This window comes from Haliotis rufescens, unplaced genomic scaffold (genome assembly GCF_023055435.1).
Source record: "Haliotis rufescens isolate VD_foot unplaced genomic scaffold, xgHalRufe1.0.p SCAF_23, whole genome shotgun sequence".
In the NCBI taxonomy this organism is placed as follows: domain Eukaryota; kingdom Metazoa; phylum Mollusca; class Gastropoda; order Lepetellida; family Haliotidae; genus Haliotis; species Haliotis rufescens.
This window is the reverse complement of record NW_025963924.1, coordinates 2,186,846-2,211,760: the sequence shown is the minus strand read 5'-3', so window position 1 is coordinate 2,211,760 and position 24,915 is coordinate 2,186,846. Positions and strand designations below refer to the sequence as shown.

The 24,915-nt window shown below is 41.9% G+C and overlaps 1 protein-coding gene across 1 annotated transcript in view; it reads left to right on the top strand.

The window, feature by feature from the left end:
• Positions 1–24,594, top strand: part of LOC125383467 (serine/threonine-protein kinase 26-like) — a 29,633-nt gene extending 5,039 nt beyond the window's left edge. Inside the window, exons 5-12 of the mRNA XM_048401647.1 lie at positions 1,451–1,558; positions 1,917–2,030; positions 3,309–3,908; positions 5,275–5,338; positions 14,864–14,922; positions 16,320–16,495; positions 22,210–22,294; positions 24,153–24,594. Coding sequence (XP_048257604.1) covers positions 1,451–1,558; positions 1,917–2,030; positions 3,309–3,908; positions 5,275–5,338; positions 14,864–14,922; positions 16,320–16,495; positions 22,210–22,294; positions 24,153–24,233 — 1,287 coding nt within the window. The 3' untranslated portion in view covers positions 24,234–24,594. The remainder of the gene's footprint in view (positions 1–1,450; positions 1,559–1,916; positions 2,031–3,308; positions 3,909–5,274; positions 5,339–14,863; positions 14,923–16,319; positions 16,496–22,209; positions 22,295–24,152) is intronic.
• The last annotated feature ends 321 nt before the right edge of the window (positions 24,595–24,915 follow it).

Below are 24,915 nucleotides of genomic sequence, written 5' to 3'. Positions count from 1 at the left end.
TTACAATATCCTCAGTTCCAACCCTACAGCCACAAGGCATAACACGTGTCTGAGCCATGTGCGTTAATTGTCGTAATTACTTGGGGAGACACAATACATTGGTGCAGCGATTGATCGTGAGTTTTTATGCGACGATGTGATACGTTTTTTCTGTATCGATATAAGACAATAGGTCTAGGTTAACAAAATTACTTACTGCTCGTTTAATGACATCCTGCGTTTGACCCCTACAACTGTAAACCTTTGTTGAAATATTAGTGTTTCAACAGTCGTGCCATCCTATATTATCCAGCGTATTAATTCTCCATTTCTTAATGATCAATACCCTGGACTTGCTCTCAACTTCGTTTTCTTATAGGTCAGGGGTATATAGTTATACCAAAGTTCTGTCAGTCCGTCCGTCTGTCCTCCCCGCGATTTCTCTTAAACTATTCAGTGGATTCATCTCAAACTTAGTACATAAAATCTGTGTCATATGGAGGGGTGCAGTCAAAAGAAAAAAAATGTTTTTATTAATTTTCCATTTTTTTTATGAATTTTTCAAACCCTAACCCTATCCTAGGTATTTAATTTGAAACTACTGACACACTAGGCGGGTCAGGGGTATTAGTGAGCCACGCTCACTTTTGTTCCAGTTGTTTTGAGATGGTTAGAAAAAAATTTGAACAGTGTATGTGTGATATCGTTGCTTGTGCATTCAAATAGTGTAATTTGATTGGGCATCTATCTCTGGCATCGTTGGCAAATGGGTCCAAGGATTTATCTTATCAGAATAAAGATTAAATACACTGGTTATCTGGGATGATGTTTTGGCATTATAGTCAACTTGTGGCCCAGGGGTAGCCTAGTGGTTAAAGTGTCGACTCGTCATGCTGAAGTTCCGGGTTTGATCCCCCACATGGGTACAATGTGTGAAGCCCATTTTCCGGTGTCCCCTGCCGTGATGGAATATTGCTTAAAGTGGCGTAAAACCAAACTCACTCACTCACTTTGTTGCCCAGTTGTGTACGGTGACACAGTTCATTGTCACATGGGCATCCCGTGATCATGGGTTTGAATCCCAGATCCTTTATCGGAAGATAAAAAAACCCCAGATCCTTCCTGGTCTGGTCTTGGTTTTTGATCTCAGTGGCAAATATTGAAATAAGATTAAAGGTAAAAATCTGCATTAAATGATGACAACTTAAATTATGACCCTTGGATTGTCAGCACCATTCCAGTGCTTGTTGGTTTAACCAAAGTGGTATATATCTACTTTTTCACTTCAGGCTTTGTTCCACATACTTTGACCTACTGTGATAGAACCAATATATTGTTGTTCAAAAGTGGGGTTATATCCAACTTACTTTGAATCCCTCTGTTTCCAAAAAGAGGATTATATGGAAATACATATTCAACAATGATAGATAAGCCAATTCATGATGTGTGTGAACTTTGTTGTGCTCTGCAGGCAGACATCTGGAGCATGGGCTGCTGTGTGTACGAGATGATGACGCTGCGCTTCGCGTTCGAGTCACCGTCGCAGCAGAAGATGGTGCAGAGGATCATCAAGGGCAAGGTCACAAATCTTTGGCTGCCATCTTGAATCTGTACATTTCCTGTTATAACAAAACAAAACTTATGTTGCATTCAACGGATCAAGTTGGGGGATGGGTTAAACCCCATGATGATGATGATGATGATGATGATATTTTGGCCGTTTGATCAGTATGTGACTAAGCTTCTTTCTCAGCTCCCTGGGGAGTATACAATGGTGCATCACATTTAGACATGTTAAAAGGCTTTTTGGAGTGTTTAAATAAAGAATTTACTTGTCAGCAAAGTTTTTGCAGGTACTATAAAGTTTAGATCTACTGGTGTCAGTGAATGTAGAGATGTTCTGGTGTATTGGACAGTTCTGTTCCGTGTTCTGGCAGGCCCCGAGTGTTCCGGACATGTACAGCGAGAGCCTGGGGAGGCTGGCTAACGGCATGCTCAACAAGGACCCACAACTCCGACCCCATGCTGCCGACATCGTCAAACAACTACAGGTGGGGCTTCTTTATAACCAAACTGTGAGCTTCTCAGGAAGCCAAGAAGTCTGAATCTAAGGATTCTGATTTGTTTTTAAACAGGTATCGGTAGCAGAATTTTGTGTGCAATAACATGCATCAATGTTTTTAGTTTTGGATATAATAAATACTTTATAATATTGATATTTCTTTCAATGGATTTATTAAACTTAAAATTTTGTGTTTCTGATCAACAATAGTGTCAATAATTCACAGGAATTTGAGCCCATTTTGGAAATGGCGACACCACAGCAGTCATACTAAACTGTCAGTTTGACTCAGCACTCCCCCATACATGTTTTGCTTCAAAGAATGAGGTACGATAAAAGCCCTTGTTGACAGGAACTACATAATTTAAGAAAGTGGCAAATTTAGAAATCATTTAATAATACATGAAACTTTAAACTTTGACATTTCCAGTAGGCTCTTACCCTAATACATAAGAAGTACCCCAGAAGTATGTAGATAACTCATATGTAATAGTACAAAAATACGATGCACATTATAGTCAACATGGGGGCAATCTAATTAAAATCAGATCTTAGTTCTCGCTACCACTAAACAAAGATCTGAGGACATCCAATTTGGGGTCACGACCTTTCATCCGACCAATCAGAGCGTCGCTTACCAGATCATGAAAGTGACAGTCGGAATGTGATTTCTTATCATGCAACCCCGAAAACTTTTTATACGGGGTATTCCGAACGATAGTTACGGGTTTAACGACTGAATCCATACAATCTAGACCATCTGTTAGCCATTCCAGAATGTTCTTGTGTTCAGGTTTCCAATTTTTAATCAAGAATATGTCAAAATATTTTTCGAAGCGTAGTCGCCAATTTGAAATTAGTGCCGTAAAGCACGAGTAAGCTGCCTTCTGATTGGCTAATGTCGACTTCTCGTCACTCATTCCATTGGTCAATCAAAGTTCACGCAAGGTCGGTCTGACATGACCCGTAATGGGATGTCCTCAGATCTTTGTTTAGCGGTAGCGAGAACTAAGATCTGATTTTAATGAGATTGATATGGGGGAAAACAATTGCCCATGTTTTACAGAATTAACATTCACTTACCGTATCACCTCCATTACATGCCTCTTTACCTCGACATTAAATTGCAAAGATAAAATAATGGCATGAATTCCATGCATAAATAATATCCAGCATTTATTCGAGGAAATAAGGTACTTCAAATACATACAATTCTTTATTGATATGATGTTTGATGTAATAAATGTAATAACTGATCTCTCCCCAGTCAAATGAAGAGAGACCCAGCTCTGGGGACATGAAGATCTCACCACGGAGCAGACGCCGTCTGTCAATAACAGCTCGCAGTGACAGCCGAGTAGACATGCCCGACCTCACGCCATCACTACGGTCAGACCGACACGCCATCGTCGACTCTCTCATGACGTTCTTCAGGCAGAACACAGCAACAGGTCTAGGAAACGGATTTGAAATTGGCGTTCTGTCCTCCACTAAATCTGCTCTGTCTAGAACTGTCAAAACAATATGGACCCGTAGCCCTAGCCAGGAGGAGACAACTCATTTTGTGAGAAAGTTTGGTACAGGGTTACATAATGGGGAGGATCATCATAGTGATGATATGGTGGACAATATTGGGTATGGGGAGACGTCTGACTTTCATGATACTGTGAAGAAGAGTCCCAGGAAACTTGATAAGACTGCCTCACAGAAATCCATGCTCAGAGACTATTATGAAGCTGTTGAAATGTATGACGATAGTTTCCATGACAACCAGCCTGACCCTGACGAGGTCATTCAATGGGCCAGGCAGAATCTGGCATCTTGTAAGGCATCGGCTGAACCTCCTTCCAACATGTCTACTGATAAGGTAAACAAAAACTCAAGTTAATTGGTTAAAACAAAAATATTATTACATGAAATCATGTTTATTTTGTTTACAATGTACAGGATATCAGTGTTGTGGTTCAAGTGAGGGAGTAGAGTTTTATGCCGCTTTTTGCAATATTCCATCTTTATTAGGGACAAACCATTTAATATTCCCCAAAATGCTTGAAAAAAGTAATTGTGCTTCTGACTGTTGAAAAAAAAAGAAATTGTCAGCCACAAGAAAATGCATTGCTGCAAGCTGTTTTTTGTAAATGCATTGCGTTGAATAAATAGCTGGTCTCCATACAAAAACCCAGCCCCCCCACAAATATGAAATGGTCGGTCCCTTACCCATTACGGCAGGGGGACACTATTATTTACTTAACACATTGTAGCCATGTGAGGAATGGAACCTGGGTCTTTGGTGTGAAGAGCCAACACCTTGACTACTAGGCTACCCCACTGCCCCTGTGGATCAAGCTTTCCTAAAATCTGCTTGAATTGGGAATAATATCTTAAAAATCAGTTCTATTGCTCTGACATGGTATGACCTTGTGTGATGAGCTGTCAAACTCTCCATCAGAGGTCAAGGCAGGTGATCCTTCTGATTTGACAATCAGCACCGAGGCTCCTAAACTTACCATATGAGAAAGCAAAGCATTCAGAGCAGCAAATCTGATTTCTGTATCTTTAAAAAAGAACATAAACAGGCAGTTCCAAATAGAGATGATAAAGACTGCACTGTTGTGTTGTTGTGGTTTTCTTGGGAGAATGGTCAAACGTGTGTACACACAATTAGTCATTGCCATGCATCACTAAATGACGGAGGGGGAGAGTGAGTGAGGGGCTACTGACATGATTGAACTGAACCTACTTCGTGGTCCTAAACATTTTCATACAAACTGAATGTGTAGCCAAATATTTCTTAATCAGAAGGTGTAAAATAGGCGAAGGGCTATGACAAGAAATGCAAATGTGATCTCAATTTTTTTGTAATTGGGATTAAAGTAAACTTGAAGTATGTTTCAGAGATTGTTATATTTTTCAAAAGTCATCAGAAGATGTTGTGATCATGCCACTGCCGCCACTCGTTTATCTGGTTTCATTGGCTTCGTAGTTTAACCTATATTGTATGCATGACATCTTGTGTTGAACATTAACTTTCCATTCAGTGGAATAAGACATACAATTCAGATTTGTTCCCCACTTTATGTAAATATACTAGGGTCGGCAGATTCTGTACACCAGTGGAACTATGTCTTGCCTTACAGAAGGATTATGAAACAGGAACTACAGAACAAAGTGATTGTTTTCTCCAGTACTTATAGCAACATGATATCCTGACTCTTGTTTGTTGTTGCCTTTAGGTCAAGTCAAGAGAACCATCAGATGCAAAAATGAAGACGAGAAAGAAGAAGAATTTCTTGAAAGGTATACGTAGGTCTTTCCTGAAGGACACTGCTTATGATTTACTCTAGGTCATAATTTTATCTTTTATTCATTCCAGATTTCAAAAAAGCATGTTTTAGTCTGTTTTCAGTCGTACAAGTGGGTATCTCTCATACCCTCACGTCTAGTCGCACGTTAGAAGGAAGCCAGAAGCTGGAATGTAAACATTAAACTTGTTTCCGGTCCTGTTGCGCACGCACCTCCCTATGACATGCCACAAATCTCTCAGCGCGCCTCTGAGCTGGTCGCTCGAGAAAGGCTTTCGCGGTAGACTGCTAGTTTGTATTCTACTAGTACTTATCGCTTGTCTACAGTTGTTGTTCTAATAAAGTAATAATAAATATGTCTTCCCTGTAGACTCCTGGAATGTAATCCTTGGTAATCCATTGTTTGTGTTCAACACGTGTTTCACTGTTTGACTTGATTATACACGTGGCAACATGTCTGGCATTGGTGCCTCGTATCTAAGAAAACTGTCTAAAGTAGACCCTCACAAGTATTGTCCTTCCTGCATCATTAAGGACGGGTTTCAACGTGTTCGTGGGATAAACGTTGTAAAGAATGTGAGCACTTGTCTTCTATAAACTTTAACTTGTATCTTCGTGCGTTGGCGAAGCGGACTGCTGACCAGCGCTACAAGCAGAGAAGGTCATCGGGTGGATCCTTGGACTCTGCACCCTCCACATCAGGCCCTGGGGGTGGCTAGTCGGCCACACCCATGGCATCAGTTGATAAAGACCCGCCTCACAACTTCTGTTTTCGACAAGACACTTGACCGTTCGCCTGCTGATGATACTACCCGCACGACTGATCTTCGTCAATCGGTTGATCGAGAGCGTCACTCAGCCTCCCCAGTTACGACGGGACCGGGTGCTGACGAGGACCATGAGGGGACTACAGTCCCCAGTCGGTCCGTATCTCGTTCTACCAATGATGATAGGGACGTCGTTCGGGACAACAGTGGACACAGAAGTCGTTCCCGTTCAAGTCAGGACGACAGGTCGAGTTCCTCGTCGAGTAAATAAGTACACGACAAGAGGGCGTTCATCGCCTTCGTGGTCGTCGGGAGTCCGATTCGGACGATAACTACGATGGTGATCGTAGTACTTCTACAGTTAGAGAACGTAGCCCCCTTCCCCATGGGGACGTGCGACGTACTCGCAGGGAATTTCTGGGAGTTCACCGTCGTAGTGAAGATTATGACAGAACGAAGCCCTCGTCTCACTTTCATAACGACCGAGCTTTGATAGCCCAGATCCCGGCGGCGGTCCTCGCCTCGACGGTGTCGACAAAGAAGGATTCGACTGCGTCGGGGGTCCATGGACTGTCAACCTGTACACCAGCTCCTTCATCTACGCCTCCACAATCGACGTTGACGATGGATTGTGACGACAGCCTCTCGGATGTCCTCGCCTAGTCCAAATATGTATCGGGCCAGAATACTACGGCATGTCGCCATGGTTACATCCACTGCACTGAACTACCTGATCGTCATGGCAGGACACTGTAACGGGCCCCGTGGTCATCGCAACAGTTGTTTGACGGTCGTACCAACGAAGTTCTGGACAAGAACTCCAGGTAAGCCGAGCGTGACACATCATTTCGGCTTCATACAACCTGTCCAGACGGCCACTGGTTTCGAACGCCCCACGACGACGTTACAGAACGAGAATGTACGTGCCTTCATGGTTGAAGATCAGTCACGTAAATTCTGACCGCCGGCCTGGGACCTCGATGTCGTTCTGCACAACCTGTCTAGTCAGACTTATGAGCCTCTAGATCAGGTCGCGTTCAACTTATGGTCTCAGAAAACGGTTTTCCTTCTCTCGCTGGCTATAGCAGCGAGAGTATCGGAAATACATGCCATTGACGTCGGTCGGATTACATTCGATCAGCGTAACCATGGCAACGTCCATCTTGGTCTCAGATGGGATTTTTTAGCGAAAAATCAACTTCCTGGCCAAGATTCGAGAAAGTTCCACATTCGTTCCTTGTCTGCCATTATGGGCCCTCATGATCACGCTGATCTCACCTTGTGCCCAGTTCATGCGCTTCATATTTACCTGTAGCGATCTGAACAGCGACGACAACATTTTCGACGGCTGTTCATACCGCTCTCAACCAATGCAAAGAAAGAGATTACACGTAATACTCTCTCTGAGAGGTCATTCTCAGATCTTGCGAAGCGCAAGGACTCGCACCTCCCACCTCCTCTCATCCGCACGAAGTTCCAGCCATAGCTTCAACATTAGCACTCCACAGTAATTGTTCGCTGCAAGCTATTATATGGAGGGCTGCTTTTGGAGATCTACTTCAGTGTTTGATTCGCATTATCTCAGAGATATCTCAACAGAAGATGTTGAAGGACTTAAACAGTTTGGCCCACTCGTGGTGGCACAACAGATCTCCCAGAAAAGACAGTGAATTTGTGCTTTATTCATTTTCGACTTTTTGCTCGACACTTTGTGACAGATAACAGGGTACAATAAAAACTGTTGGTGAATGTATGCATTCTTATGGTTTTTTGTTGTGTGCAGTACTTTGGCTTTTTTATTACGGTTATTCGGTGTTTGCATCGTCTTCCCATACTTTATAGTACTGCTCGTATTTTTTAGTTACCTTGTATACTGCGAGTTGCTCTGTAACTAAATTATGCGCCGACCACACTTCGATCGCAGTTCAACTGACGTGTGCAGTTGTCCTGTCGAATCAATAATTAGTTGTGTGTCGAAGAGCATTAGCCATGCTATTTTTAGTTACCTTGTCTATGGCGAGTTGTTCTGTAACTAAATTATACGCCAACCACACTTCGATCGCAATTCAACTGACGTGTGCAGTTGTCCTGTCGCATCGATAGTTACTTGTGGGTCGAAGAGCATTAACCATGCTGTTTTAGTTACCTTGTTTACTGCGAGTTGCTCTGTAACTAAACTATACGTCGACCACACTTCAATCGCAGTTCAACTGACGCGTGCAGTTGTCCTGTCGCATCGATAATTAGTTGTGTGTCGAAGAGCATTAACCATGCTGTGCGTTGTGATAAACAACTTGTCTTGTCCGTGCATCTGGTCGAATGTTCTATTGTCACTACAGGGGTGAGGAACTTGGTACATTCGACGTGAAAGAGGTCACTTCCACATTACTTTCCCAACCTTCCTTCCAGTGTTCTGTCGAATTCTACCCATTTGTACGACTGAAAACAGACTAATTGGTCTGTTTTCAGTCGTAGTTCCCACCCAGTCATCCCCACTGAGCAGTAATCCAGTCCAGTCCTGCTTGATGACTTATTCTTCAAGATTTGTGACATGTCATAGGGAGGTGCGTGCGCAACAGGACCGGAAACAAGTTTAATGTTTACATTCCAGCTTCTGGCTTCCTTTTAACGTCCGACTAGACGTGAGGGTATGAGAGATACCCATTTGTACGACTGAAAACAGACCAATAAAACATTGTTTTTAATCTGAAAAACACATATTTCTATCACTGCCAAATAGTCAAATTTTGAATTATTTATATTTTAAGAATATATAGGCCAAATATGTCATTTTAGTAGTTGAAAATTCTTGTGAAGGATCTCCAATGATGACAAAGAAGGTATGATCATGATAATAGAATCAGACTATTTTCACTTATTAACATTTTTTATTAACTTTTATACAATGATAAGATCTGTCAATTAGCTTCTGTCACTCACCAAGGACTAATTCTTGAAATCTGTAATCACATATTTTCCAATCATCATTGTAGGGATAGTAAGTTCTATATAATCACAAGATTATTATTACAGACTTTGTTTAATGGTTTCCTGCGTTTCAGTGATACTATAAAACAAATAATAAAATTGGTCTGGCTTTATTTCTTTCTTGTTATTTACACGAGAACTACTGAGACAGAATGTTTGGGTTGCTATCATGTCCATTATTGATTATTTATTACTTTTTCATGCAACAAATTTTTAAACAATTCCCAACACTAGTACATATATATACATACATGTAACGTAGCAATTACATTCCTGTAACAATGTAACAACAGAGATGCATTTCCATGTTCAGACTCGTCAAGACAATCTCTTTTTAACTTTTTGTTTTATGGATTGGAGCCGTGAACCGGAGCAAAAAGACCCAATCAGAAAATTAAAACATTTGTTTAGGTTTATTTTTTTGAAAGCTATGAAAACTTATGCAACTACACATATCTTACAAATTAAATGAACTATTGACTTTTTGAATGAAGTCAGCACCATTAAAATGTTCCAATGGATTGTTCCTCATGCTATCGGTCACTGGTTTGTCTTTATAAGACTTGTTATTATTAAGCCAGCATGAATTAGTTGTAATATATTTGATGTAATACATTGACTCATTCAAGACATGTGTCAGACCTTATCATGTTTTGTATAGTGAGTGAGTGAGTTTGGTTTAATGCCGCTTAAATTTGAACAGTATAACTGAAAAGTGTTTCAGTCCATATCACAGCGTTTCAGCTTGATGTGGGAGAATGTGTTCAAACCCAGAAACACAGCTATAGTGCTGACAAACCCAGAAACACAGCTATAGTGCTGACAAACCCAGAAACACAGGTGTAGTGCTTACAAACCCAGAAACACAGCTATAGTGCTGACAAACCCAGAAACACAGGTGTAGTGCTGACAAACACAGAAACACAGGTGTAGTGCTGACAAACCTAGAAACACAGCTATAGTGCTGACAAACCTAGAAACACAGGTGTAGTGCTGACAAACCCAGAAACACAGCTATAGTGTTGACAAACCCAGAAACACAGGTGTAGTGCTGACAAACCCAGAAACACAGCTATAGTGCTGACAAACCCAGAAACACAGGTGTAGTGCTGACAAACCCAGAAACACAGGTGTAGTGCTGACAAACCCAGAAACACAGGTGTAGTGCTGACAAACCCAGAAACACAGCTATACTGCTGACAAACCCAGAAACACAGGTGTAGTGCTGACAAACCCAGAAACACAAGTGTAGTGCTGACAAACCCAGAAACACAGGTGTAGTGCTGACAAACCTAGAAATACAGCTATAGTGCTGACAAACCCAGAAACACAGGTGTAGTGCTGACGAACCCAGAAACACAGCTATAGTGCTGACAAACCCAGAAACACAGGTGTAGTGCTGACAAACCCAGAAACACAGGCGTAGTGCTGACAAACCCAGAAACACAGGTGTAGTGCTGACAAACCCAGAAACACAGGTGTAGTGCTGACAAACCTAGAAACACAGCTATAGTGCTGACAAACCTAGAAACACAGGTGTAGTGTTGACAAACCCAGAAACACAGGTGTAGTGCTGACAAACCCAGAAACACAGGTGTAGTGCTGACAAACCCAGAAACACAGGTGTAGTGCTGACAAACCCAGAAACACAGCTATAGTGCTGACAAACCAAGAAACACAGCTATAGTGCTGACAAACCCAGAAACACAGGTGTAGTGCTGACAAACCCAGAAACACAGCTATACTGCTGACAAACCCAGAAACACAGGTGTAGTGCTGACGAACCCAGAAACACAAGTGTAGTGCTGACAAACCCAGAAACACAGGTGTAGTGCTGACAAACCTAGAAATACAGCTATAGTGCTGACAAACCCAGAAACACAGGTGTAGTGCTGACAAACCCAGAAACACAGGTGTAGTGCTGACAAACCCAGAAACACAGGTGTAGTGCTGACAAACCCAGAAACACAGGTGTAGTGCTGACAAACCCAGAAACACAGGTGTAGTGCTGACGAACCCAGAAACACAAGTGTAGTGCTGACAAACCCAGAAACACAGGTGTAGTGCTGACAAACCTAGAAATACAGCTATAGTGCTGACAAACCCAGAAACACAGGTGTAGTGCTGACAAACCCAGAAACACAGGTGTAGTGCTGACAAACCCAGAAACACAGCTATAGTGCTGACAAACCCAGAAACACAGCAAAAGTGCTGACAAACCCAGAAACACAGGTGTAGTGCTGACAAACCCAGAAACACAGCTATAGTGCTGACAAACCCAGAAACACAGCTATAGTGCTGACAAACCCAGAAACACAGCTAAAGTGCTGACAAACCCAGAAACACAGGTGTAGTGCTGACAAACCCAGAAACACAGCTATAGTGCTGACAAACCCAGAAACACAGCTATAGTGCTGACAAACCCAGAAACACAGCTATAGTGCTGACAAACCCAGAAACACAGCTATAGTGCTGACAAACCCAGAAACACAGGTGTAGTGCTGACAAACCCAGAAATACAGCTATAGTGCTGACAACCCCAGAAACACAGGTGTAGTGCTGACAAACCCAGAAACACAGGTGTAATACTGACAAACCTAGAAACACAGCTATAGTGCTGACAAACCCAGAAACACAGCTAAAGTGCTGACAAACCCAGAAACACAGGTGTAATACTGACAAACCGTGAAACACAGCTATAGTGCTGACAAACCCAGAAACACAGCTATAGTGCTGACAAACCCAGAAACGCAGGTGTAGTGCTGACAAACCCAGAAACACAGCTATAGTGCTGACAAACCCAGAAACACAGCTATAGTGCTGACAAACCCAGAAACACAGCTAAAGTGCTGACAAACCCAGAAACACAGGTGTAATACTGACAAACCGTGAAACGCAGCTATAGTGCTGACAAACCCAGAAACACAGCTATAGTGCTGACAACCCCAGAAACACAGCTATAGTGCTGACAAACCCAGAAACACAGCTATAGTGCTGACAAACCCAGAAACACAGCTAAAGTGCTGACAAACCCAGAAACACAGGTGTAATACTGACAAACCTTGAAACGCAGCTATAGTGCTGACAAACCCAGAAACACAGCTAAAGTGCTGACAAACCCAGAAACACAGGTGTAATACTGACAAACCGTGAAACACAGCTATAGTGCTGACAAACCCAGAAACACAGCTATAGTGCTGACAAACCCAGAAACGCAGGTGTAGTGCTGACAAACCCAGAAACACAGCTATAGTGCTGACAAACCCAGAAACACAGGTGTAGTGCTGACAAACCCAGAAACACAGCTATATTGCTGACAAACCCAGAAACACAGCTATAGTGCTGACAAACCCAGAAACGCAGCTATAGTGCTGACAAACCCAAAAACACAGCTATAGTGCTGACAAACCCAGAAACACAGGTGTAGTGCTGACAAACCCAAAAACACAGGTGTAGTGCTGACAAACCCAGAAACACAGCTATAGTGCTGCCAAACCCAGAAACACAGGTGTAGTGCTGACAAACCCAGAAACACAGGTGTAGTGCTGACAAACCAAGAAACGCAGCTATAGTGCTGACAAACCCAAAAACACAGCTATAGTGCTGACAAACCCAGAAACACAGGTGTAGTGCTGACAAACCCAAAAACACAGGTGTAGTGCTGACAAACCCAGAAACACAGCTATAGTGCTGCCAAACCCAGAAACACAGGTGTAGTGCTGACAAACCCAGAAACACAGGTGTAGTGCTGACAAACCAAGAAACACAGCTATAGTGCTGACAAACCCAGAAACACAGGTGTAGTGCTGACAAACCCAGAAACACAGCTATAGTGCTGACAAACCCAGAAACACAGGTGTAGTGCTGACAAACCCAGAAACACAGCTATAGTGCTGACAAACCCAGAAACACAGGTGTAGTGCTGACAAACCCAGAAACACAGGTGTAGTGCTGACAAACCCAGAAACACAGGTGTAGTGCTGACAAACCTAGAAACACAGCTATAGTGCTGCCAAACCCAGAAACACAGGTGTAGTGCTGACAAACCCAGAAACACAGGTGTAGTGCTGACAAACCCAGAAACACAGCTATAGTGCTGACAAACCCAGAAACACAGGTGTAGTGCTGACAAACCCAGAAACACAGGTGTAGTGCTGACAAACCCAGAAACACAGGTGTAGTGCTGACAAACCTAGAAACACAGCTATAGTGCTGCCAAACCCAGAAACACAGGTGTAGTGCTGACAAACCCAGAAACACAGGTGTAGTGCTGACAAACCAAGAAACACAGGTGTAGTGCTGACAAACCCAGAAACACAGCTATAGTGCTGACAAACCCAGAAACACAGGTGTAGTGCTGACAAACCCAGAAACACAGGTGTAGTGCTGACAAACCCAGAAACACAGGTGTAGTGCTGACAAACCTAGAAACACAGCTATAGTGCTGCCAAACCCAGAAACACAGGTGTAGTGCTGACAAACCCAGAAACACAGGTGTAGTGCTGACAAACCAAGAAACACAGGTGTAGTGCTGACAAACCCAGAAACACAGCTATAGTGCTGACAAACCCAGAAACACAGGTGTAGTGCTGACAAACCCAGAAACACAGGTGTAGTGCTGACAAACCAAGAAACACAGGTGTAGTGCTGACAAACCCAGAAACACAGGTGTAGTGCTGACAAACCAAGAAACACAGCTATAGTGCTGACAAACCCAGAAACACAGGTGTAGTGCTGACAAACCCAGAAACACAGCTATAGTGCTGACAAACCCAGAAACACAGGTGTAGTGCTGACAAACCCAGAAACACAGCTATAGTGCTGACAAACCCAGAAACACAGGTGTAGTGCTGACAAACCCAGAAACACAGGTGTAGTGCTGACAAACCCAGAAACACAGGTGTAGTGCTGACAAACCTAGAAACACAGCTATAGTGCTGACAAACCTAGAAACACAGGTGTAATACTGACAAACCCAGAAACACAGGTGTAGTGCTGACAAACCTAGAAACACAGGTGTAATACTGACAAACCCAGAAACACAGCTATAGTGCTGACAAACCCAGAAACACAGCTATAGTGCTGACAAACCCAGAAACACAGGTGTAGTGCTGACAAACCAAGAAACACAGCTATAGTACTGACAAACCCAGAAACACAGGTGTAATACTGACAAACCCAGAAACACAGGTGTAGTGCTGACAATCCCAGAAACACAGGTGTAATACTGACAAACCCAGAAACACAGCTATAGTGCTGACAAACCCAGAAACACAGCTATAGTGCTGACAAACCCAGAAACACAGGTGTAGTGCTGACAAACCCAGAAACACAGCTATAGTGCTGACAAACCCAGAAACACAGGTGTAGTGCTGACAAACCCAGAAACACAGGTGTAGTGCTGACAAACCCAGAAACACAGGTGTAGTGCTGACAAACCTAGAAACACAGCTATAGTGCTGACAAACCTAGAAACACAGGTGTAATACTGACAAACCCAGAAACACAGGTGTAGTGCTGACAAACCTAGAAACACAGGTGTAATACTGACAAACCCAGAAACACAGCTATAGTGCTCCAAACCCAGAAACCAGATTTTTTGAAAATATCTGTTCATGCTTAGTTGTCGGTACACATGCTTTGCAAATCCTGCAATTGAACTAAATCTGCACGGCAATTTACGAACCCGATGTCAATTTCTTTACGAGATTTTGATTGGACAATTATTCCATGGAACTTGTCACAAATGTTTTCTGTTCTTTCAGCTGTCTCTGAGAAGAAGAAAACCTCGATGTCAGAGAAGGAACCATCTGCCCAAAGACAGGTTAGTTTTACAACATGTGTGAGTACGTAACTCCATTCTAGTATGTAACTCAAACCTTCATCACCATTTCATGTGAAGAAGGGGGTACACAAATTGCCTAGTGGCGAAGGGCAGCACAATAGCTTTGCAGAGTTGTGACCCTTGGTTATCCTCTTGATTGCAGATTCTGACCTGAGATTCATCTTGATTGTGATCCATGATCTGCCTACACCGACCTGTGCTAGTTGGTTTCACCTGTGTGGTAAACACCTATGACATGTGTCACTGTGGACTTTCCTCACACATTAAACATACATATCATGATACGATAGTACATATGTCTATCAAACTCTATACACCCATGTGACAGACCTACTCCCAAGGCACAGGCGTCCACTAGCCTTTTTATCAAAGTCTTGGTTCTACCCTTGCCACATCAAGGCCACTTTTCTTGGCTCGACCCTGGCGCCACCTCGCATAGATCACGAATTGTGCGCCTTGTAATGAAAATGCGATATCCAATCAGATCCAGGTTCTTATCGTGTATAGCTTCAAGAAGATAGCGACTACCATAGGCGACAACCTAGTCGATCAGATAACGTAAAGATTCGCAAATTCATCCCTGACACAAAAACATAGGCAATCGTTGGGGGTTTAAACGATGATAAGGGCGTGTCAACAAAGACAGGCAGAGGTAAATCACTTTCATACGAAGGAGCCAAGATGTCTGGTTAAATGTGGATAAGTGTGATATATACGAGGGGCGTTCAATAAGTTTTGCAACTTGGGCATTTGTGTTTACATAAACAATGTCAACTAGTGGCAGGTGTGACAGTAGTCATAACATCAGATTGACACGTGTCATAACAAGTTCCAGACACAACAATAAGTTAGATGTGATGGCTTCATTCACCTAAGGGTGGTCACAATCATGGATTCTCTCAAACATGAACAACGCGCTGTAATAAAGTTCCTTACATGCTCCGGTTCACAAGTTGAGAATTGCACTGGCCGCCATATGTGAATGTAGATTCGAACAGTTAAATCACCCACCCTACAGACCAGACTTAGCCCCCAGTGACTATTTCCTGTTTCGGCAAATGAAATCTGCCCTACGTGCATGACGTGGAAGACACTTCCAGGATGGCGAGGACATAAAGGCTGCCACTGTGGCGTGGTTAGAGGGCCAGTCTGCGGATTTCTATAAAAGTGGTATTAAAAGCTTGAAGGACAAATGGAATAAGTGAATTGAAGTGAATGGAGATTATATTGAAAAATAAAAGTGCAAAAGATATTCTGCGACTTGGCCTTATCTTGAAGTTGCAAAACTTATTGAACGCCCCTCGTATGTATGGATAATATCATTCTTTATCCATTGGCACTTTCATTATTTTATCCACTGAACATTGTTCTTGTAGAAGCCGCCACTACAGAAGACACTGTCTGTTGATGGCCCAAAGACTGTTACTCTCTTCACTCGGAGTCAGAAAGTCGTCTTCAGGAAGGAAGAGTTCCTCGCAGGGGACGCTGACCCCATGGAGAGAGAGTTGTCTAAAAGTCTGGACGGGGACACGGATATTGTGAATATAGGGAGGTGAGTGACTGTAGGGGACATGGATATTGTGAATATAGGGAGGTGAGTGACTGTAGGGGACATGGATATTGTGAATATAGGGAGGTGAGTGACTGTAGGGGACACAGATATTGTGAATATAGGGAGGTGAGTGACTGTAGGGAACATGGATATTGTGAATATAGGGAGGTGAGTGACTGTAGGGGACACAGATATTGTGAATATAGGGAGGTGAGTGACTGTAGGGGACATGGATATTGTGAATATAGGGAGGTGAGTGACTGTAGGGGACACAGATATTGTGAATATAGGGAGGTGAGTGACTGTAGGGGACACGGATATTGTGAATATAGGGAGGTGAGTGACTGTAGGGGACACAGATATTGTGAATATAGGGAGGTGAGTGACTGTAGGGGACACAGATATTGTGAATATAGGGAGGTGAGTGACTGTAGGGGACACAGATATTGTGAATATAGGGAGGTGAGTGACTGTAGGGGACACAGATATTGTGAATATAGGGAGGTGAGTGACTGTAGGGGACATGGATATTGTGAATATAGGGAGGTGAGTGACTGTAGGGGACACAGATATTGTGAATATAGGGAGGTGAGTGACTGTAGGGGACATGGATATTGTGAATATAGGGAGGTGAGTGACTGTAGGGGACACAGATATTGTGAATATAGGGGGGTGAGTGACTGTAGGGGACACGGATATTGTGAATATAGGGAGGTGAGTGACTGTAGGGGACACAGATATTGTGAATATAGGGAGGTGAGTGACTGTAGGGGACACAGATATTGTGAATATAGGGAGGTGAGTGACTGTAGGGGACACAGATATTGTGAATATAGGGAGGTGAGTGACTGTAGGGGACACAGATATTGTGAATATAGGGAGGTGAGTGACTGTAGGGGACACAGATATTGTGAATATAGGGAGGTGAGTGACTGTAGGGGACACAGATATTGTGAATATAGGGAGGTGAGTGACTGTAGGGGACACAGATATTGTGAATATAGGGAGGTGAGTGACTGTAGGGGACACAGATATTGTGAATATAGGGAGGTGAGTGACTGTAGGGGACATGGATATTGTGAATATAGGGAGGTGAGTGACTGTAGGGGACATGGATATTGTGAATATAGGGAGGTGAGTGACTGTAGGGGACATGGATATTGTGAATATAGGGAGGTGAGTGACTGTAGGGGACACAGATATTGTGAATATAGGGGGGTGAGTGACTGTAGGGGACACGGATATTGTGAATATAGGGAGGTGAGTGACTGTAGGGGACACAGATATTGTGAATATAGGGAGGTGAGTGACTGTAGGGGACACAGATATTGTGAATATAGGGAGGTGAGTGACTGTAGGGGACACAGATATTGTGAATATAGGGAGGTGAGTGACTGTAGGGGACACAGATATTGTGAATATAGGGGGGTGAGTGACTGTAGGGGACACGGATATTGTGAATATAGGGAGGTGAGTGACTGTAGGGGACACAGATATTGTGAATATAGGGAGGTGAGTGACTGTAGGGGACACAGATATTGTGAATATAGGGAGGTGAGTGACTGTAGGGGACACAGATATTGTGAATATAGGGAGGTGAGTGACTGTAGGGGACACAGATATTGTGAATATAGGGAGGTGAGTGACTGTAGGGGACACAGATATTGTGAATATAGGGAGGTGAGTGACTGTAGGGGACACAGATATTGTGAATATAGGGAGGTGAGTGACTGTAGGGGACACAGATATTGTGAATATAGGGAGGTGAGTGACTGTAGGGGACACAGATATTGTGAATATAGGGAGGTGAGTGACTGTAGGGGTTTACCTTGGTAGCAGTGAATAGTCCAGGGGACCCTCAGAAAAAGATTTGGGAGTCTGAGGTATGAAAACGAGAATACTGTGACCTACTGCCAAACAATCTCATTAAAATCAGATCTTAGTTCTCACTATGCTAAACAAAGATTCGAGGACATCCCATTAAGGGTCACGTCAGAGCGACCTTTCATCCAACCAATCAGAGCGTCGCTTACAAGATCATGAAAGTGACTGTCGGAATGTGTTTTCTAATGATGCAACCACGAAATATTTAACACGGGGTATTCCGAACGACAGGTACGGGTTTTATGATTATATACATACAATCTAGGCCATAACTAAGCCATTCCAGAATGTTCTTCTTATCAGTTTTAATTTTTTTAAAACGAGAATATGTCAAAATATGTTTCGAAGCATAGTCGCCAGTGTGAAACTAGTGTCGTAAAGCTGGAGAAAGCTGCCTTCTGATTGGCAAATGTCGATTTCTTGTCAGTCATTTCATTGGTCGGTCAAAATTCGCAAAAGTCGTTCTGATGAGACCCGTACTGGGATGTCCACAGATTTTTGCTTAGCGGTAACGAAAACTAAGATCTGATTTTAATGAGATTGTACTGCTAAACAAAGTAAAGAACTTTCTGTGTGAACACTGTTTTGGAAATGAAAGTGTTGAACATGTATGGAAGCATGCATGTCTTTGAAACATTGGACCGGTGGAGTGTGCATGTGCACCGTGCTGTGGCATTCGTCAATGTGCCACGCCAACTTAAGCTTGACACATGCTCTGTTACATACTGATCATACAAGGATTAAGAAGGTTGTTTTCGTTCAGAGAGACATCTTTACTGTCAGTCAGCAAGTCAATGTCAGAACACAGGATCCTGTAATGTAGTACACAGAGTGGTAGAACATATAATGCAAGGGAGGTAATTCATGTTACACCTCTGTAGTTGTTTATTTATTTGTTTGTATTTTAATGCTACACTCAGTAGTATTCCAGGTATATGAGGGCGGTCTGTAAATAATGGAATGTTCACCAGACAATCCAGTGATTAACATCATGAGCATTGATCAATGCTTTTGGAATACTAATACATCCTGCGGGCACAACAATGTTGAATCAATGTAGCAACAATGTTGTGCTTCAATATTGAAATAACGTTGAATTTTGGTTGGATTAGAAAATTGAAATGTCGACGATGAATCAATATTAGATATCAATGTTGAATTTTGGATGTGTATTGGTTGAATATTGGATGTGTATTGGTTGAATGTTGAATGTGTATTGGTTGAATATTGGATGTGTATTGGTTGAATATTGGATGCATTGATAGATATGTATACAGTCCTGTATATAATCAGTTCAAATGGACTCACAAACTCTACTCTTAGTCTGAGTTGCACCTTCTTAGATAGTAGAATGTGCTGACTGAGGTACAGGGTCCCTCTCGTGTCAAGGGCATGCCAGTTTCACAACACTGAGACCCGTACCATACATGGTTTATTCAGGGTGAAATGCTGCATTTTGAGTGAGTCCAATGTCACTGTTGGTCTGTAAGGTTCCCACAGGATCATCTCCATCCTCTATGCAGAGTTACCAGACTTTAGTAGTTTCCATTCTCTCGAAATCACGATATCTCATCATTCTCGTCAACGGTAAAGAGGACCATTTCCATACAAAACACCAGACAAGCGATTGTCCGAACAAATGAAATTTTATTTGATACTGCTTGAAAAACAATCACAAGCTTTGAGCAACACGTTGACATGGAAAGATTCAAAGTAAGACTTCAATTGAGTAAGTGCAAGCCATTTCACAGTCGAATATAGGAAAAGTGTCCGTGAGCACCATTCTAAATGCCTACAGTCTTTGGTATATCCATGTTTTGGCACAATTTAGACTTTTGGCACATGCCTCAAATGGTCTCCTGTTGTTGAGCTCTGAACACACCGAATTAATAATCTCAGTCTTCCCACAACGGGACAAAGGCTGCATTATCTCCCTTGATTCATCAGACGTCTGCTCTCCTCGTCCTGTTGACTATCTGAAAAGAGGAAGAAAAACTCCTATTAACACATAAAGATGACAGAGATGATGAATTAACTGAAGTTAAAGAATAAAATTATTATGAACATATATCATGGCAAATACAGCTAGATTGCGGAACACAGTGCAGCAACAGTTGTCGAGGGACAGTGTAGTCCCAAGTCCCATATGATGGCCATATCATACTTCTTACTCATAGGGTTAGAAATAACTGCATTCCTAAATATCGTATGTGCATATGTGCAAATATCACTCTCGCCACCACTGTATTGTTGCAGTCATTTGGACGGCATTGTTGACATCATTTTAATCTGATTGTGATGTAAGGTCGGAATGACGTCACACTTGAAACATCAAAGCTGAAGATTGTTGACATCATTCGACAAATTGTGGTTTTCTAGGACGGTGGTGGTGATCAGTGCATGTTTCAAAAGGGGAGCTCAAAAGGATTAAGACATAATGGGCAATAAAGAAATTATAACACTCACATGTGTATCATACTGATTTTAAGAAACTTGTGTAACTATTCATGTATTCTATGGTAGATATATCTGAAATCACAATGCCCCAAAATATCATGCCCCAAAATACCAAATGTCTATATATTTATGATATAAAGTAATTGTTTAAATCATTATTGCTTGGTAATAAACATATATGGTCGATAGTCTATTAATATATTGATTCCAATCAACCATAAAAATATGTAGTTTAAACAAAGTCGCTGAATTTGTTTTTATGAAATGTTATTGATTTTAGATTACTTTGCAATATTGAAACTATGTCAATATTAAACATGTTATCAATAACAATAGCCCAATGTGGAATCAATATTGAAAAGAATGTCGTATTTCTTCTTATTTTCAATATTGAAAGGCCAATGCTAAATAGTGTTGAAAATTACGTAAGATTTCAACATATTTTCAAATATATAAAGGATAGTGTTGAACCAATGTTGAAAATAACGTAAGATTTCAACATAATATTTTCAAATATATAAAGGATAGTGTTGAACCAATGTTGAAAACAATGGCAGATTTCAACATATTTTCAAATATCAGAAGCACATTGTTGAAACAATGTGTAGGGAAAGAAGTGTAGGGAATTGATTGTAATATCTTGTTTGATAATTGGATCAATCCAATCAATCGATTATCAAAACTAATCAGTTATCTTCATTTGCTTGTTTTTCAAAGTGATGATTAGGAAAATAGATCACACCTAACAAAAACACCCAGACGCTTTAATGCTCCAGCACTTTAAGTTAGTGCATGTTATGTTTATTAAAACATGAACCATTTTTATAAACCATTTATTATGAACCTATCAAAACTTTACTGTAAACAATTCACACAAAAATATGAATACTTTTGAACATGTTGAAAAACCATATATCCTTTAGACCTCCGCCGCCCCCAAACCTACCTCTGGGGCGGTCGGGTAGCCTAGTGGTTAAAGTGTTGCTCGTAACGCCAAAGACACGGGTTCAATTCCCAACATGGATACAATGTGTGAAGCCCATTTCTGGTTTCCCCCGCCATGGTATTGCTGCAATATTACTAAATGCGGTGTAAAACCTCACTCACTCACTCACAAAACCAACCTCCAGATTCAAGGAATGTGACTAGCCTTCACCTGATGCTAGTCATTAGAGGCGATTAATGAGTATCGGGTGGCCACAATGTGAGATGAATGTGTGTCATCCTGTCTGGCCCTGACTCCATTATTTAAAGTCCGCCTTGACATAACCATAAACTACTCCCTCATTCACAATGCTTCGAGAACACGGACAAAATCTACTTGTCCATGTGGGTAATCATTTCAGCTGTGTATATGCATATTAATATTTCAGTTTGTGCAAGTCGGACCTTGGCGAGGACATGCTTAAACGAGCAAAGCAGCTGGTGGAAATTGTGAAGGATGAACGACTGCTCCAAGTAAGATGGGATGGTTACCATGGTTACACATAATTTCATCGACATCACAGAACCATACGTGTTATTTTCCCTAATGCTCATGTTTTGCAATTCTCTCAACATGCTCAAACACCTGTTAGATCAAACGCCTAAGGTTGGTGAATTGCCCTTGCGTACAATGTCAGATGTTTCCTAATCAGACTCGCTATATAAGTGCAATAATCTTGGACGCGACGTTAAACCCAATTTCACCTCACCTCACCCCACTAATCAGACTTAAATATTTACAAGTTTTAGTGTGAAGTTTACATGGTATACAGCTTTTCCATTGGATGAGAGGCCGGTCACATGACCATGAAGCTGATGTTCAAAAGCAGGGAAACATATTTTGACGTTCATGTTTTTCACAAGACTGTGTTCCATATTCCATATTCCTGGGGAATCCCTTGGAATTTCCTGGCATGAATAATACAGACGGTGTTCGAAATAAGCGCTTGCCTGTAGGCCCATATCAGGTAGATCTCTTGTCGGACCTGCAGTTTCAAACTTGTATGGGTCGATATGGCCTGCAGGAAACTTACATATCGATTTATTTGACACGATAAGCTTGAGTTTCTGAAATGAGGGTCTGAAGAGTTTAGTCAGGGGCTCCAGCGTCTGAAGTCTGTCGGTCCGGATGGCAGCCTGCAAACACTGAATGCAGAACCATTGTTTTTGATCAGTTGGACACTATATTGTACTCAGGGTTGTTGCATGCATTGACTGCATGATAGAATATCCTTCTACAACACAGAGTAGGTCCCTGGTACCCCATACTGGTGGTGAGAGCAGACACCAAGGATCAGGTCGCATCAGCTTGGTGCCTGGCATATTGCCTATATTGTGTGGGTTGTTGCTTATAGTCAATCATTGGTGTGCCTGGTTTTTGTTTGTTTGTTTGTTGTTTAACACCAAATATTCCAGCTATATGATGGCGGTCTGTAAATAATCAAGTCTAGACCAGATAATCCGGTGATTGATATCATGAGCATCAATCTACGCAATTGGGATACCATGACATACTTCAACCAAGTCAGAGATTGCTGAAGACCGATTCTTGCCCAGATGTTCACTGGTAGGTCTGGCTGGTCCAGACTTGCCGATATGATACATTTGGCATATTCATGACTGGTATAAAACAACATTCACTCACTCACAGCTTGCTGGGGGCTGCAGATTCATGAATCACTCGGAATGATAAAGATAATTTTTGGTCCACTGGAAATGTTACATTTTCAGATCATGGATTGATTTGAACTGAGATGTTCATATGGTTGAAAACTAGCATATTGTCTCTCTGCCACTTGCCACCTTAGAACTTATGACATGTTGAATGACAGAAGTTTCGTTAAGATGAACCAATATCAACTTTTCACCATATGTTTGTGCTGTCTTTGCCCACATCTCCTAAGAAAATAAGTTTATGTCATGTTCATAGTTAATAGTGTTAGAAAATTACATTTAGTTTAGACCTGTGAAGATCCGGGGTAGAATAGGTCTTCAGCAACCCTTGCTTCCCGTAAAAGGCTACTATGCTTGTTGTAAGAGACGACTAACAGGATCGGGTGGTCAGGCTCGCTGACTTGGTTGATGCATGTCATTGTATCCCAATTGTGTGGATACATGCTCATGATGTCAATCACTGGATTGTCTGGTCCAGACTTGATTATTTACAGACCACAGTTATATATCTGGAATACTGTTGAGTGTGGTGTTAAACAACAAACAAACATTTAGTTTCACATATCTGATAACTTTCATAATGATATCCAAAGTTTTCTAATTTCTTAAACTGTGCAGATGAAACATGCATGTTCTAAACCACTGTCTCCGTCCACAGGTCCAGCTGCAGGACCTGCTTGGTTGGCGAAACTACAAGAAATTTGGAGCCTTTCTCATCAGTGAAGGACGGACATCATAGGCAAGGAATGTTGCTGTAGGTTAATATCTGGACATTGTTGTCATGGAAATGACCTATGCAGGGCGACATACAGACAAGGTGGATATCCCATGTTGAACAACAGAAGCTTGATTCCTAGCTAACCCCATGGCCATTATGGAGAGCAGTTGTGTCCAGTTAAAGGATGAAGTGGATGAGAGGATGATCATGATCATGTTGCCATGGAGATGTGTGTCAAATGTGAGATGCAAGATACAGTTTAACTTCACGGAAACCTTTTATGGAGATCGATGTGTGTCAAAGTCAGGAATGAAATCAGAAGAAATTCACAGGATTTTGTGACTTTGAAGATGAAACTGTGTCAACTGTTGAAACCTTTTATGGAGATCGATGTGTGTCAAAGTCAGGAATGAAATCAGAAGAAATTCACAGGATTTTGTGACTTTGAAGATGAAACTGTGTCAACTGTTGCCAAACTTGTGATTTCTTCCCCTTGAATTTTCTTTTCATGAATGTTATGTGGATGAATATAGCTGATTTTAATACCGGGTACTTCAGGACTGAACATTTGCAGGAGGCTGTTTCACGTGTACTATAATGCCAATATTGTATGATGTCATTGTTGTTAATGACATCACAAAGTTTAGTGCACATGTTGACTTCAGCAAAGGTTGTTAATAGTTCAGAAATTTCATGTTTGTTT